Below are 16,247 nucleotides of genomic sequence, written 5' to 3'. Positions count from 1 at the left end.
GTTTTGTTGGCCTCAGTATGTCAAGAGATACCAAAAGATAGACTTTGAGTGGGACTGTTGCACTGATGTAGGAAGGATACATGTAAGTTTGTGATACCGTTATTTTATTACAACGAATAAACACCACTCATTTATATTAGGTGTCACAGTCAAGCAGGGTCTTCCAAAAGTGAACCAAACTTTAAAACTAAAAGTAATCACTCCATCTTAAACACTAACAGATTTTAATTTCTTGACTAAAACACAACAGTCCTTGGAAAGTTCATGCTGCAATATAAACTAACCAAAAAGTTATTATTTGGCTTATTTTACAAATGTTTGGGTCCAACAAAGGAGAAAGTCATGTGGGAATTGTACAGGTAAAGTAGACATTTCCTTGGCCTGCAAATGGAAAAGACTGAGTAGGAAGCTGGACTGACCCATAAATAGTGAGAGCAGCTGCTCATGTAAAATATGTTACCTTATTTATAGTTTTCCTAATCATCTCAGCTCAGATCAACATCTTGAGATAGATAATAGAGTAAACTGAGATAAGAGGTATCCTCTGGAACCTTCACCATCAACCACCCTTACCTTTCACACACTGCTGATTGCACAGCTCAGGTGTCTGCTGTTGCCTGGCAATTCAGTGAAACCTCAGGACCACCCAACCCTGAGAAAAACTGTACACCACAAACTTATGAAGTTGCACATAAGGATTTGTTGGTCATGGTAAGCTAATGACACTGACCAGGGTTGAACAACATGCCTTAGCCTGCTCTGCTGTTTTTGTGATACTACTAAACCACAAAAGAGCACTAAGCAAGTTGTTTCAGAAAATAAGATGGCTCACATGCAATGTTCCCTTTAAGCTGTGCGCGTGTGTTCAAGCACACACAGGTTATGAAAACACATAGGAAATTGAATTGCACACAAAAAAATAAATTTAAAAAATGATAATAATAAAACCAAAATGGTTGTCAATTGAAAAATGCAAAATTGACCACATGTGACTGGCTGCAAGAGGCCCAACTTGGCTGTGTGCATTATTATTGCTACTCGATAATCGATATCTATGCTCTCATAGTCTCGTACCTCACTTCTCATGCTCGCTCAACACTCAGTCTCTATGTCTGGGCTCATTGAATCACTGTCCCAGTCTTTTGGATCAATTTTAAATACACTGAATTTAGTGTGCACAAGTTTTTGTCACTAGAAAAAAAATTGCACAACTCGAAATTTTGGCACACACAGGCCATTACAAATTAGAGGGAACATTGCTCACATGATACATGAGCAGTAATAAAAGATATTTGAATGCTAATGAAATATCTTGGTATGAAGAAAGAAAAATGACACTCACATTTGACCTGAATGAAGTCCAGCTGGTGTACAGACTGCAGCAGGGGTTCACTGTTGAGGGACAGGTCAAATTCGGGGCACACTTTGGGCTCCAGCGCCCCTTTCACCCACTGCTCCTGCGATGACTGCACCCGCTTGATCAGGGCATCTGAGATCTAGAGACAAAAGTGAATCAGTAACACACAATACTCTCCAGGGTTCGACTCCATTCCAGAAAGTGAATCAGTAACACACAATAGGGGACACATTCAACACATTACTCTCCAGGGTACTACTCCATTCCAGAAAGTGAATCAGTAACACACAATAGGGGACACAGTCAACACTTTACTCTCCAGGGTACTACTCCATTGCATTTTATTTCAGACAGAAAAGGGCTGATTGTGCATCTAGAAAGAACGGGGTTTAAATCTCCATCCTCATATGAAATATAATAATGATAATACTCATATAAAGGAAGCAGTACTACAGAACACTTGATCATTTCTAGATATGTTTTTAACCATTATTGAAAATACTATTGGTTCGCAATAGCACACTTCTGTGGATATTAAAGTATTGCTGTGTGAATTTAATGTTCATTCTAATATAAATTTATAGGCTAGTTTACACAATGGTCCTATACTGTATGTTGTTTTAAAAAACAATTCAACAGTATTGAGAGCTATCAATAAAAAATGTGGTGTATAAAATGTGCTGAAGAAATTTATTATTTAATATTCAGACAAGGATTTTTAAATTATATGTAGTTGATACTAAAAACAAAGCATACTGTAAATAGAAAATGAAGGAAAAATCAGAGAATCTTGTAATCAAAGCATTTAAATGAGATTCTCCTTATGTCGAGTGAAATCTGGTGATTACAATATTTTAAAAAGAGAAAAAAATGTAAACGTGTTAACAGTAACATTAGCCACCACCAGTTAGTCACCACTATTTTCCATAATCAATCTGATTACGTCATTACATGTACAATAATGCAAGGGGTCTTCTATGTACAGTACAGTATATTGATGACACAATAATACAGCAGATATGTTTAACCATGCTAAATAACTACTGACCATGCTTTCAATGGCTCCATTTTTATATTGTAATATAGTCGTAATATATTTGTATTACATATAATATATTTGTAACAATATAATTTTAATTTATAACATATTTTTATTTAGTGCCTTTAAAAGTAGCTTCTCACAGTGCTTTACAGTAAAAGTACAAAAAACACTTCCAACAAAAGAACTATAACAAGGACAGGAGATAACACAATTAGCATATATGAAAACAAGGGATTAGGAAATAATAATTCCTTACAATTTATTTAGTGAGGTGGGCAGTAGGCAGATAATAAGTCAGGTACTGAGGTGCCAAAACATGTAGACCCATATCTGTGAGCATGAGGATTTTGAAGTTGACATGAAACCTGACAGGAAGCCAGTGCAAGGACTCCAGGAAAGGAGTAATGTGATTACATGCTTTGTTCAGTGTGGATTTACTGTAGATACCCCAGCAAGTAGGGCATTGCAGTAAACAATTCTAGAAAAGATGAATGTGTTGACCAGGTTTTTCTGCTACAGTCAGAAACAACGTAGGTAGCCTGGCAATACTACTGAGATGGATGATGTCACGATCGCAAACCCCTCCTCTTAAGGGCGCTCCAGCCCTTCCTTGTTTGCCTCATTCCCCACACCTGTTCTTTGTTCCAGACCCTTTTCAGTTCCCCCTTAAAAGCCAGATGCAGACGCCAATCTGGGCTCAGCATTGGTTTCCGTATCATGCGAGCCTGGGTCCTGGATGCGTCTGGCTCCATCATGGTTTTAAGTTTCTGTTTCTGTTCCTATTCCTGTTCCCCCTGCCGGTCCTGACCTGGTTCTGATTTTTAATCTCCTGTCGGCATTGCAGACAGGTGCGCAGAGATCTGTTGGACAGAAGCCTGGAGCTGGAGTACGGCTTGTCCATGCTGATCCAAAGCCGAGCGAATCTCCTGTTGCTCTGCTGGGTCCATGTTAAATGGCTCAGTATTCTGTTACGAGTTCGGTAATAGGGACCGAACGAGTGAGTGAACCCACTTGCAGGAGCGAACAAAGCCAAGTCATAATCCGAAAGCAAACCGTAAACGTAGGAACGAGCCGAGAGTCCAGGGGAAGCAAGATATTCTAAGGGAACGTGTACCGAAGCCGAAGAGTAATCCGAAGTCGTAGTCCGTAGAGCAATCCGAGAATCCAGAGGTAGCCAGTAATCCAAAACAGAGCGAAAGTACCAATCCAAGCCGAGATCCGAAAAGCCGAAGTCCAAAGGGAAAAACCGTAAGCCGAAATCCAAGACAAACACAGAGTAGAAGAAGCGCAACCAGGAAGCTCGATAGGGAAAACAATACTGAGCAACGAGGTAGGGAAGGACAGGTGTTTAAGTAGGATGAGACGGGGGTGTGGTGGTGAATGGGAAAACTGATAGGTGAACTGATAGATAGGGGCTACGCCTACTTCTGCCTCCTCCGTTGCCGGGAGGCAGGGTTCGTAACATTACCCCCCCCTCTACGGGCGGCTCCTGACGCCCTAAAGGGACGATCCGGGAAGTTAAGGTGGAAGTCTTGGATGAGGTTGGGGTCCAGAATATCCTTCTCCGAGACCCACGAGCGCTCCTCCGGACCGTAGCCTTCCCATTCGACGAGATATTGTAGACCATCGGGAATCCAGGATTTTATTGACTGTGTAAGCAGGGAGTCCATCAATTACTCGAGGCGGTGGGTTTTTTTTTGCGGTTTAGACAGGGTGGATCTGTGAAAGGGTTTAAGGAGGGAAACATGGAAAGTAGGGTGGATCCGAAGGGTAGGAGGCAAGGCCAGTCGGTAAGTCACAGGGGTGATCTGGGCGAGGACACGAAAAGGACCAATGTACCTGGGAGCAAGCTTGCCAGAAGGTTGCTTAAGAGGAAGGTTACGAGTAGATAACCAAACAAACTGACCACGTCGAAGTCTGGGTGGGAGACGACGGCGCCCATCAGTCACCTTCTTCCGCTGAGCTGAGGTGCGAAGAAGGGTGGCTTTGGCCTTCCTCCAGAAGGTCTTCAGTTTAGAGATGTAGTCCTGAACCGAAGGTACCTCTGTGTTGTGGTGGGAGTCAGGGATAAGAGGAGGCTGATAACCTAAAGCACACTTAAAGGGAGACATGCTGGTAGCTGTGGTATACAGAGAATTGTGTGCATACTCTGCCCATGGGAGCAAAGACACCCAATTGTCATGGGTAGAGGAGATATAAGTCCGTAAATAGGTCAGCAGTTCCTGATTCATTCGTTCAGTCTGTCCGTTGGCCTGAGGGTGATAAGCTGAGGTAAGTGAGACTGAGGCGCCCAGCGACTTACAGAAGGCCCTCCAAAATCGGGAGACAAACTGGGGGCCCCTATCAGAAACAATATCCTTAGGGATGCCATGCAGTCGGAAGATATGTTGTACAAACAATTCTGCTAGTTCTCGAGCTGTCGGTAAGGATGGTAGGGGAATAAAATGGGCAGACTTGGAAAAACGGTCTACCACCACCATAATAGTTGTGTGTCCATGGCTGGGTGGAAGGTCAGTAATAAAATCTACTGAGAGATAGATGGCCACCAGAAGTCTCTGGAGATGAAATCCAAGGTACGGTGGAATCCAGGGTGTCCGGCGAAGCGGGAGTCATGTCCCCATTGTAAAACTGCCGATCTGACGGAATTAGAGACAAATAACTTGTCCTGAGGGCACTGAGGAGGTACCGTCTGTCCTACCAAGGCTCGTCGAACAATTACCTCAATGTCCCACCTTACAGCTGCCAGGAACTTACCAGACGGGATGATGGGTTCTGGAATCAATTCGGACTCAGGGGGGTCGTGGATCCGTGAAAGGGCGTCTGCCTTGACGTTCTTGGAACCTGGAGTGTAGGTGATCAAGAAATTAAATCTGGAAAAAAAAAGGGACCACCTAGCCTGGCGAGGACAAAGATGTTTGGCCGACTGCAGATACTCCAGGTTTTTATGATCAGTGTAAATTAAAAAAGGGTGATGAGCACCCTCTAACCAGTGCCTCCATTCCTCCAATGCCAGCTTAATGGCCAAGAGCTCACGGTTACCGACGTCGTAGTTCATTTGGGCAGGTGATAGCTTCTTAGAGAAGAAGGCACAGGGATGAAGAATCTGTTTTTCTCCATGACGTTGGGAGAGAACAGCACCCACACCATGGCCAGAAGCATCCACTTCGACCACAAAGGGCAAAGTTGGATCAGGGTGTTTTAGGATGGGGGCTGTAGTGAACAGGTGTTTCAGATGCTGAAATGCTTCTTCGGCTTGAGGGGTCCATTTGCCTTGTTTAGGTCCTTTACGGGTCAAAGAGGTTATGGGAGTGACCACCGAGCTGAAATTTCGAATAAACTTCCTGTAAAAGTTAGCAAAGCCGAGAAATCGTTGAATGTGTTTTAGATTCTTGGGAGTGGGCCAATCAGTAATCGCCGAGACTTTACTCGAATCCATTTCCACCCCCTCCGGCGAGATGACGTACCCTAAAAAGTGAATCCTCAAAGCATGGAAGGTACACTTCTCTAGTTTGACATATAGCTTATTCTTAATGAGCCGGGAGAGTACTTCTCTGACATGGAGAACATGATCCTGGAAGGAATCAGAAAAAATTAATATGTCATCTAGATAAACCAATACAAATATTTGTAGGAGATCCCGAAAGATGTCATTAATAAAAGATTGAAACACTGCTGGAGCATTAACCAAACCAAAGGGCATGACCAAATATTTGTAATGTCCATGGGTTGTCATAAATGCCGTCTTCCATTCATCCCCCTCCCGAATGCGGATTAGGTTATAGGCCCCTCGTAAATCCAGTTTAGTAAAGATCTTGGCTCCATGCACCGACTCAAGTGCTGCTGGAATTAAAGGCAAAGGGTACCGATTCTTGATGGTGATCTCATTGAGGCCACGATAGTCGATGCAGGGACGGAGCCCACCATCCTTCTTTTCCACAAAAAAAAAACTGGCACATGCTGGTGAAGTGGATGGACGTATAAGCCCAGCCTTCAGAGAATCTTGTATATAGACTTTCAGGGCCTCAGACTCAGAATTGGAGAGTGGAAAAATACGACCTTTGGGAGGGATAGTACCAGGCAAAAGGTCAATGGCGCAATCGTATGGTCGATGAGGGGGGAGGGTCAAGGCCTCCTGCTCATTAAAGGCTTCCTGAAGATCAGAGTATTGAGGGGGTATGGTAGGAACCCCTGAAGGGGACGTCGCCATGAGTGCTATTTTCACTGGTAGGTGACAGCATTTTCTAATACATCTGGGTCCCCAAGCTACAATCTCTTTACGGGACCAAGAAATGTGTGGGTCATGCGGCTGTAGCCAAGGAAATCCTAGTACCAGAGGATGAGTTGGAGTCTCCAGGAGATAAAACCAGATGTCTTCGACATGGGTGGCGCCTATCTGCAGGCTTATAATTTCCGTTTGCCACCTAATAAGTCCTGGAGATACGGGGGAGCCATCAATAGACTGGACACGAAGAGGGGTGGACACCAGGGTCAAGGGTAATTTCCAAGCTCGAGCGACGGAGGCGTCTATAAAGTTTCCTGCCGCCCCCGAGTCTATAAAAGCAAGAAGAGGTCTCCTTTCATTATCCCAGAATAGGGTAGAAAAAATAAAAAATCCTGAGGAAAACTGAGGGAATTGAGTAGTCTCACTCACATTAGGATTCCGAGAAGGTGGGCGGCGCCTCAAGGACGAGTATGCAGCAGGGCAGGCCGCTTTAAACTGTCCAAGTTTCCCACAGTACAGGCAGCGACCCTCTCGTTGGCGCCTCTCACGTTCTTCAGGGGTTAACCGGGTGCGGGCTATTTCCATAGGTTGTTCCGAGTCAGCAGATCTGAAAGGTGATAGCCGAGGAGCCTCTAGTATAGAGGACCGGGATCTCTCAGCACTCCTATGACGAATTCTGAGTTCTAATTGCAAAACCTGTGAAATAACTTCCTCCAAGGTATTGCCCAATTGTGGCATATTTACCAGATGGTCCTTAATTTCTTCACTGAGTCCTTGACGGAAAAGAAAAATAAGGACCTCATCGTCCCAGTGAGTCTCTGCTGCCGCTACTCGAAAATCAATAGCATAATCATGTACAGACCGGCGGCCTTGGTGGATGGAGGAGAGGCGGAATGCAGAGTCTTGGCCAACTACGGGGCGACAAAAAACCCCCTTAAATTTTTCTAAAAAAAGATCATAATCCTGAATTTCAGGAGCCCCGCGATCAAGCAGAGCAGTAGCCCATTCCAGAGCGCGGCCGGTTAGCAGTGAAACTATGAAGGCGATCTTGTCCTGAGGAGAAAAAAAAGTTTCCGGATGGAGCCTGAAAACCAGCGCACACTGTGCTAAGAAGCCCCGACATTTGGTAGGGTTGCCGTCAAACCTGTCAGGTGGAGTTAGTGGAAGAGGTCGAGGGGCAGGTGTAGCAGCTGGCGGGGGCGGAGCCGAAGCGGCAGCTCCAGCATTGCTTCCTAGATTGCTGATGGGCGGCATTGCAGACAGGTGCGCAGAGATCTGTTGGACAGAAGCCTGGAGCTGGAGTAAGGCTTGTCCGTGCTGATCCAAAGCCGAGCGAATCTCCTGTTGCTCTGCTGGGTCCATGTTAAATGGCTCAGTATTCTGTTACGAGTTCGGTAATAGGGACCGAACGAGTGAGTGAACCCACTTGCAGGAGCGAACAAGTCGTAATCCGAAAGCAAACCGTAAACGTAGGAACGAGCCGAGAGTCCAGGGGAAGCAAGATATCCTAAGGGAACGTGTACCGAAGCCGAAGAGTAATCCGAAGTCGTAGTCCGTAGAGCAATCCGAGAATCCAGAGGTAGCCAGTAATCCAAAACAGAGCGAAAGTACCAATCCAAGCCGAGATCCGAAAAGCCGAAGTCCAAAGGGAAAAACCGTAAGCCGAAATCCAAGACAAACACAGAGTAGAAGAAGCGCAACCAGGAAGCTCGATAGGGAAAACCAATACTGAGCAACGAGGTAGGGAAGGACAGGTGTTTAAGTAGGATGAGACGGGGGTGTGGTGGTGAATGGGAAAACTGATAGGTGAACTGATAGATAGGGGCTACGCCTACTTCTGCCTCCTCCGTTGCCGGGAGGCAGGGTTCGTAACAGGACTTCTCTTTGGACTCCTCCCCGGATTGTTTGCCTCGCTACACCTTCCCCGACCACCAGCACTCCTTGGACACGCCCCCCTGTTTTTATTCCCGTATCCTGCATGACTTTTTCCCCCGTGTTTCTTCACTTTTCCCTGGATCGTATCGTCCAGATAGGGTCCGGAAAGAACTGTTTGTTACAGATGAATGATGTTTTTACAATATTTTGAACATGTGGGTCAATCATCAAGCCTGGATCAAATATTCAGTACAGTTGTATCCATAGCTTGCAAAAGTAATCAGTTTACTATGAAAAATTATTGTATTCAAAATATTAATTTAAAAATGTGTGTAATTTGTAATTCAACAAACTGGGATATGATGGGAATGAGAAGTGTTTTTTACAAGGCAACAAACACTGAAACATCAGGATGCTTGGGGCATAAAGATATCTGAATTTGAGAATTTGTCAAACATTATTTAAGTTATAGGATTTATCTAGTAATTCTTCTGCCTGGATTCCCTTAAAGTAACCAAGAATATGAAAATCTTAAGGTCCCTTTTTCCACCAGTCAAGAATTAATCTAAAGCCATTGTCTTTTGCTGAGTCAGTTGATAGTTTTGTTATTTCAGCAGTTTGCAGTGAGCTCTGGAAAATAAAAGATTTGCACTGCAGTAAATGATACAACAGTCAATTCTTCATTAATTTTTAAATTTCCTAGATATAACAGAATCCCTGATGGACCAGGATTTTGTCTCAATTTTATTAACCTTCTATTTAACACACAGAAAAAGAACCACTTCTTAGATGTTAGTACTGTAAAGGGAAGATTAGCCAAATATGAATGTAATAAAGGGGAACAGAGCTACAGTATAAGGAAATGCATTCTGCTGCAACCATTTCTACCAACAGAAATGGAGCAAAAAACAAAAATGAGTACCAGCTAGCAAAAAATTCACTTTGAATCAATGAAGTCCTGATGCTTAAATTGTGCATTATAACTCCTAATATAGGAATATACAGTAGATCTTTTATCTTAGAATTATCTTATAATCTTTTATTATATCTGAAATCTATTAGAACAATTTGTTTGATACCACTGAATTATAAATTAATTTCATCAGTGGTATCTTACTACCACATGAGGTTAGTCCTCAGTTAGGGGCTAGAATCCCACTCTCACTGCTTCCAAAAAGAAGAAAGAATGGAAAATACTAATGGAAAACCCTACTTTTCATTGATCCTAAAGGGGGTGGCAAATCAAAGGAACCAGTGTATTCTTTAAATTCGCCAGGTTCGTTTAAACCTTTTGTATTTTGAATATTGTTCACAGCACAATTTAAAGCTGCAGGCAGTTACTGTACATCAAGAACCTTGTGTTACAATCAGAGACATACTGTATCTGAACAGATCATCATAAACTGAAAACTAAATGGTTGTTATTATAGTTTCAGATTGCACTTCAAACACATATTGTGAAGATAGGGACAAATGTTCAAATTACATTCTGGGGGAAAATTAGGTCTGACAAAAAAAAAGAAGACAAAGACAAAGGAGTACAAAATTCCCAACCATCCTGTTATTATTACCTAAACATTAACTCAGATAATGACTCATACAATGACTCAGATAAGAATTTTAACTGTCTAAAACTTCAAGGAGACAATTATCCCTTGTGCATTGGAACTAAAATTGCAGCAAGTTTATACAAAAATATTTTTAGAAAGAAGGTAAAAAGATCTGTCTACAGTACCTGTAGGAAGCCACTGGGGTCGTTCTCTTTGAGCACCTCCAGACAGTACTCCATCAGCCCCGTGGTCTGCCGCAGCTTCATAGTACAGTGTGTGATCTGGTCTCTTACAACCTGGGAAAGAGGACAAAAATAATCAATTCGTGAGGCTGATTCACATTCATTCCCTCACTAATGGGAATGAAGGTAATCATCCCAGAATGAGAATTAAAGCTTAATGAATTGACAGTTCTTCAGAGTGTTAGGCTTACAACCCAATAAACATCTGAGCGAAGACGGGAGACAGAAGGCAAAAGTCATTGATGTGGAGCTCTTGGGAGACAGCTTTACAATACGAAACTGAGATGTACAAATATTTATTGTTTAATTGAGCAGCGCCTCTTGTAATCCAGATATAACAGTTTAGCAGCTCTCTAGGGAAGTCACAGCTTTTGCTGTGCCTTTCATTAATTGGTTGTGGAGCCCTGGCATATTTGAACAAAAATAGAATTCTTGTTACCCAGTACAAGCTTTTGTTTCCAAGAAATAAGGCTAATTTAGGGAAGCAATCTTCCTGCCTATATATTCATTACAACCTACACAACTTACAGTGGATATGGCCATCTGCTAAGCATCTTAAAGGTGCTATCCACTTTTCAAAAAAAAATAATCATTTTTAATATTCAAATTTATCATTTGTATATCATTTGTTATGGTTTGATTTCTTCAAATGATTGAGTATGATTGTCACTATTTCTACAGGTATGTCAGTTTAAATCATTATGTTATGATATTGTCTGCAAATGTTAATGGAGGTCATGTCCTAATCTTGTGAGTACCAAACCTAGACAACATAAAACACTGCATAATTTAAAACTGAGCTCCCAAATGTTAGAAAATGTATTCAAATGCCATGAGACAATAACTGTGATAATGTCTTAGCTGTGTCTCAGTTCAGAAAAACATGTCCATGTCGCGTGGTGTTACCGAGCTAACGATTTTGCAACCAAAACTACCCAAGTCCTGTGAGTCACTATTTGGTTTCCTGCCACACACTGTGCTGTCACTAGTACAGCTCTTACAGATTAGTATTCAAGGGAATGAGCTCCTACAGGAATCATTTGTTCATGTAAGATCATCACAAAATCAAACTCATGAGGCTGTGCTTCCAGTAGTGAACCCACAGTAATGCCACTGCTGCCAGTCTGCCACAACAAGCCTGGGTGGCTCCTCACTGTCAGCGATGCTTGAGTGGGAAATAAATGCCGGGGCTCATTTAAGTCCTCTGCTTGATTTCCAAACACAAATCTGCCAACTGGCAGTATAGCAGCCTACAAAATAAGCAATATGTAGTACAGCATCTGAATGTTTTAAAAAATAATGACCTTATGCTATTCCAACTTCACTCACAACTTTCATTTAGACCAGGGGTGGGGATACGGCCCGCAAAATCATTTGGTCTGGCCCTGCCAATGCAACCGCAGGCGAAGAGCCTAGTGATAATTCGATAACGATAATTATCGCAATATAATTTTCCTCGATATAATTTTAACAAAAGTTCGATAAATGTTCATGCTTTACGCATGATACGCGCATGCGCACTAAATACTGCGCGAGTATTTAGAGTTGTTTAATTCACCAATTAACTGTCTGGTTTTTTCAACTTTCACTCAGGAGAAAAAAATCTGCCTTTAAACTTGAAAGAAATAATGATTTGACATTTATCGTGATAATTATCGATATCGACTGATATGAAATTTTTTATCGTGATAATGTTTTTGGCCATACCGCCCAGCCTTACGCAGGCGGGACTTGAAATTCAATAAATCTAGGAGCTTTTTTCATAGCAACATAAATTTATATTAAGTGAATCATAATAATAATGTAAATTTTGAGGGACAAGCAACGAACATCCATTACGGGATAGACAGGACACATACGAGTACATGACCGGACAGACAAGTATGCTTCTTGCTGGCTGCCCGGAGCCCGTCTGCCTGTATTGCGGTGACGAGGGCAGTCAGTGCCAGGCAGGCTGGGAGTGTACACATTGCGAAAGTGTTAACACACTGTGTTTTACGAACTGCAGGATGAAGTCAAGCAGTTCATGGAGGTGAAGAGAAAACCTGTCAGGGAACTCAATGATAGCAAGTGGCTGTTTGATCGACTGCGCTCCAGACTGACCAACGCAAGCCTGAAAAAGCAGCAACATCATCAATACAAGCTAACATCACACGCCTCGCCAAAGAGAGGCAGTTCCAGCCATCACATTAGGGGTGAGTTAATTAAATATTTGACCAAATATTGCAGGCTAATTTTTAAATTGATAATTTTGTATGGCCCGCGAATGATGTTATAAATATCCAAATGGCCCTTGGCAGAAAAAAGGTTCTCCACCCCTGATTTAGACATTCAAAGAGTTTTATATGTACTGTACATCTTTAGATTTTCAGAAGTAGTACACATTGCATAAATTGTTTCTGATGCAAGTGGAGCAAATATTGCAAACAATCAAGTGAAAGTCAATCGTATCACTGCTCAAAATTGATTTAAAACAAAACTATTGACAGAGGGACAGCTTAATTAATAAATTAGCAGAATGATCCTGTTTACAGTCTAATTTGTAGTTTGGATAGTAAAATTATGAAGTGCATCTTTTAGCACCGAACAGACCTCATATATAGTTATAGTTAACATCAAATACAACCACAGTTGGTTCCTTTTGCTCACATCTGACCTGCACCACCCCCTCTGTGTGGCCTTCATGTCTGGAACAACGAATCCTTTCATGCAAGTCTCCTAATTACCTAATTACCTAACCTAGAAGTCCTCAACCCTGAACCTTAGAGCTTTCAGTCCAGCTGGGCTATTAAAAACCTCAATCAGGTCTTTATTGGATTAATTGCACCAATTCAACAGATCTTCAGGTGCTGCTGCTTCAAAGAGACCTGGAAAACCTGCAGACGTTCCAGCCCTTCAGGTTCAGCATTGAGGACACTCCTGACCTAACAATTCCCAGTAATTTAAACAGAGAAAACCCCTTACCTTAAATTCACCAAAATATTCCAGAAAAGTGAAATAAAGAGAAAAAATCAACCTCAGCCTTATTTACAGATTAAACTTGAAAGACAGATTCTAATGTACAAAATGAATAATGCTTCTTTTCCTTAGAATTAGTGTGGATGATCGCAGTGGCAGTGTGGCTAAGGATCTGTGCCTATGGCTGGAAGGTTGGTGTTTCAAATCCTGCAACCAGCAGAGGAATCCTACTCTATTCGGTCCCTAAGCAAGGCCTTTAACCCCAGCTGCTCCAGGAGTGCTGTATAAATGACCCCGAGCTTCTTGATCTTATAAAAAAAATATTTTATGGAGGGCAAGCTGGGGTATGCGAAAAGACAAATTCCTAATGCAAGAAATTGTATATGGCTAATAAAGTGATCTCTCTTATAGTAACATACAAAACAAGAAGATTTCTGCATATTAATTCACTAGTCACTAATTCACTAATTCACTAGTCATACATCATCTGTCTAGATGTCATTTAGAGTCTGTGAAGGACCCTTTGAACAGACAAATAACAGAAAATTAATATTCACCAAGAGCTTGTGCGGGGGTGATGGAGTGAGTGATCCTCGCAGATTAATGACTCAGAAGAAGTGAATAAGAAACAGAAAACATACAGTATTCATCACTGTGCTGTCAGAAAAATAAAATAGCTTGGACTATTGTGCAAGAGAAAACTAAGTAATAAACGTCATCCTTAATGGATTTATGTATTTATGAAAGGCTGTTAAATCAAACCTGAAAACCTGAGGCACGGTGAGGAACGCCTTTTTAGTTTTTCATTTTTTTAACAAAAATTAAGGACTTTTTTTCTACTTTTTTCATTTACTTTTCTTCATGCCTGTCTTGTTCAGTGTAATTCCACTTTGTTTCTCTTATAACATTCTGTCATTAAAACTAAGTTTTCTAGCAAAAACAGCTGCTGCTCAACCAGCTGCTTCTCAACATGGAGCATCATAGGGAGAGGAAAACAACATGGAAAAACAAGAACAAACAAAAGCTAGAACACCTATGGGTAGAGTTTTTCGGTCTTTGTCCCATGTAATGGAAATATCCCTGCCAGGAGTGACATGGCATCCACCTCCTTCAAATAGTCATTATTAAAACACATTGTAGACCTCATGAGGTATCATCTTCAAATGAGTATTACAATAGAAAGAAACCTGTTAAAAATCTGAGTTCAAGATGATATTCCCCTCCACTGCTTTCACTTTTAGTCTCTGGCTTCAGTACAAATCAGTATAGGAATGGACCCATGATTGCATTTTAAATAATCTAATTACTGGTCAGTCCTGAAGTTCATTTCATGTACAGGCTCTTGCTGTTCTAGCAAACTATAATAAAGTAAACTGTGACCTTATTCAGTGTTTCAGGATACTGAATGGTGTTACTGAACAGACTTTCAGATGGAATTGTCTCATTTCCACTCCCCTGCACATAATAATTTACTGGCTGAACACAGTGAACTCCACTATACTGGAGGAATACCACACTATTCGAGAACTCATCAAAGTACCAATTCATCTCACACTTGGCTTTTCTGGGAACTTACCTTCATTGTGGTCCACAAGGACCACAGCTACTCTCACCTCTCTAGCCTCAGAACTCCACTGAAAAATAAGCAGCTCTGTGCCCACTATACCATCTGCATTTTTCTTTCAGGTCTGCTGATGTCTGCAAGCCTCTCAGAAACTGAGCAACTGCAGCAGTGGTCTCCAAGGCAGCTTTGTCCCGCTTCGCTCTCTCTTCCTAATCTAGCCCACTCAGTTCACCTCACTCCCTTCACTCTTGATTTCTGGTTGAACATCCATGCTACCACACCTACAGCCCCAGCCTGTACATATTATTTTGTCTCTCCCCTCTCCCCAGTCCTTCTTTTCACTGTCCTCTGCAGGAGCCCACAGTCAGTGACTCCCACTCTGCCTCACAGGTGTGTAGCGGCGAGGCTTATTAATAAGAAAGAATTAAGTGTTCTGAGCCTTCCCAAATGAGGCCCCATTTCTCTGTTCATCTCTGTGGTGCAGCCACACAGAAACCATTCATGCAAGATGTTTTCTTTTGATAAGGACAGCTCCCAAAGGGGGATGCACTTAGCTAAGCCTGGCTATCATGATCAATGGTCATCCATTGGCGCCTATCTGTCTAGGGAGTGCCAGATGGACATCTAGACTGCATTACTAAGTGTTAGGAGTAAGTGACTCATATCTCACCTTGATCAACCAATCAGGGACTGGTAGGGCCGAGTAACCCACATGGGACTCTGATGCCCATGGAACTTTCAGCCAATCAATGAGCTGAAGTTCCTCCAGGTAAAAACAGGCAACACAGAGAGCCTGTAAGATTCAGATTCAGGGAGATTCAGTAAGATTCGGGAGAGGATTCTGTGGACTGTTCTAAAGGGAATTCAAAGGAGAATTCCAGGGCAGGACGGCCCAGGAGCAGAAGGCTCCCAAGGGCAGGACATTCTCGCAGCGCGCCTCCTGACCATCCTGAGACTCAGCCCGGACAACCACGGAACGGCCAGTGTGTCCGAGTGCCAGAACTTTCCTTTGTTCTAAGAGTCTAGAGTGGAGGTTGCCAGAGAGTAACCAGCAGCAGGCCTCGTGAACAGGTCGGAACTGTGGACAGCTGAATCACTATTCAGAACTAGCTCTTCATCAGGAACGAACCGGTCCTCTTCCTGACTTGCTGGGACCCACAGTCATCTTTTCTCCTGTGCACAAACTGTGCTAGTTAAAGCCAACAATGAGCATCAGCAGCGCACCGTCGCAAGCCGCACAGCACAGCCTGGCACGGAGCCAGAGAGCGCGGATTGGACAGCAACAGCCTGCAACTGTTTCTTTGTGCCCGCAGGAGATCTGAATCCCCAGAGATTGGATGAGTATTCAACTTCAATGCATTACAGCTCGAGAATTCAATTGTTATCCAAACCAGTTGATATCAATTTAATTCCTAAGAGTTATGTACTTGTTTGAGT

The 16,247-nt window shown here is 42.5% G+C and overlaps 1 protein-coding gene across 3 annotated transcripts in view; it reads right to left on the bottom strand.

Annotated features, from left to right (window-relative positions):
- The window catches only part of LOC102693267 (E3 ubiquitin-protein ligase TRIM9), a 54,863-nt gene that overhangs the window by 18,008 nt on the left and 20,608 nt on the right, over positions 1–16,247 (bottom strand). For all 3 annotated transcript variants that reach the window (XR_011181715.1, XM_015345013.2, XM_015345020.2), the window contains exons 4-5: positions 10,232–10,342; positions 1,343–1,496 (exon numbers count right to left, since the gene is read on the bottom strand). Coding sequence is in view for 2 of the 3 variants with exons in the window: in XM_015345013.2 (XP_015200499.2) it covers positions 1,343–1,496; positions 10,232–10,342 (265 nt within the window). In the remaining variant the exon portion in view is untranslated. The remainder of the gene's footprint in view (positions 1–1,342; positions 1,497–10,231; positions 10,343–16,247) is intronic.

Source organism: Lepisosteus oculatus, chromosome 2, assembly GCF_040954835.1.
Source record: "Lepisosteus oculatus isolate fLepOcu1 chromosome 2, fLepOcu1.hap2, whole genome shotgun sequence".
Lineage (NCBI taxonomy): Eukaryota > Metazoa > Chordata > Actinopteri > Semionotiformes > Lepisosteidae > Lepisosteus > Lepisosteus oculatus.
Note: the sequence above shows the minus strand (reverse complement) of the source record. Positions and strands in the feature narration are given on the sequence as shown.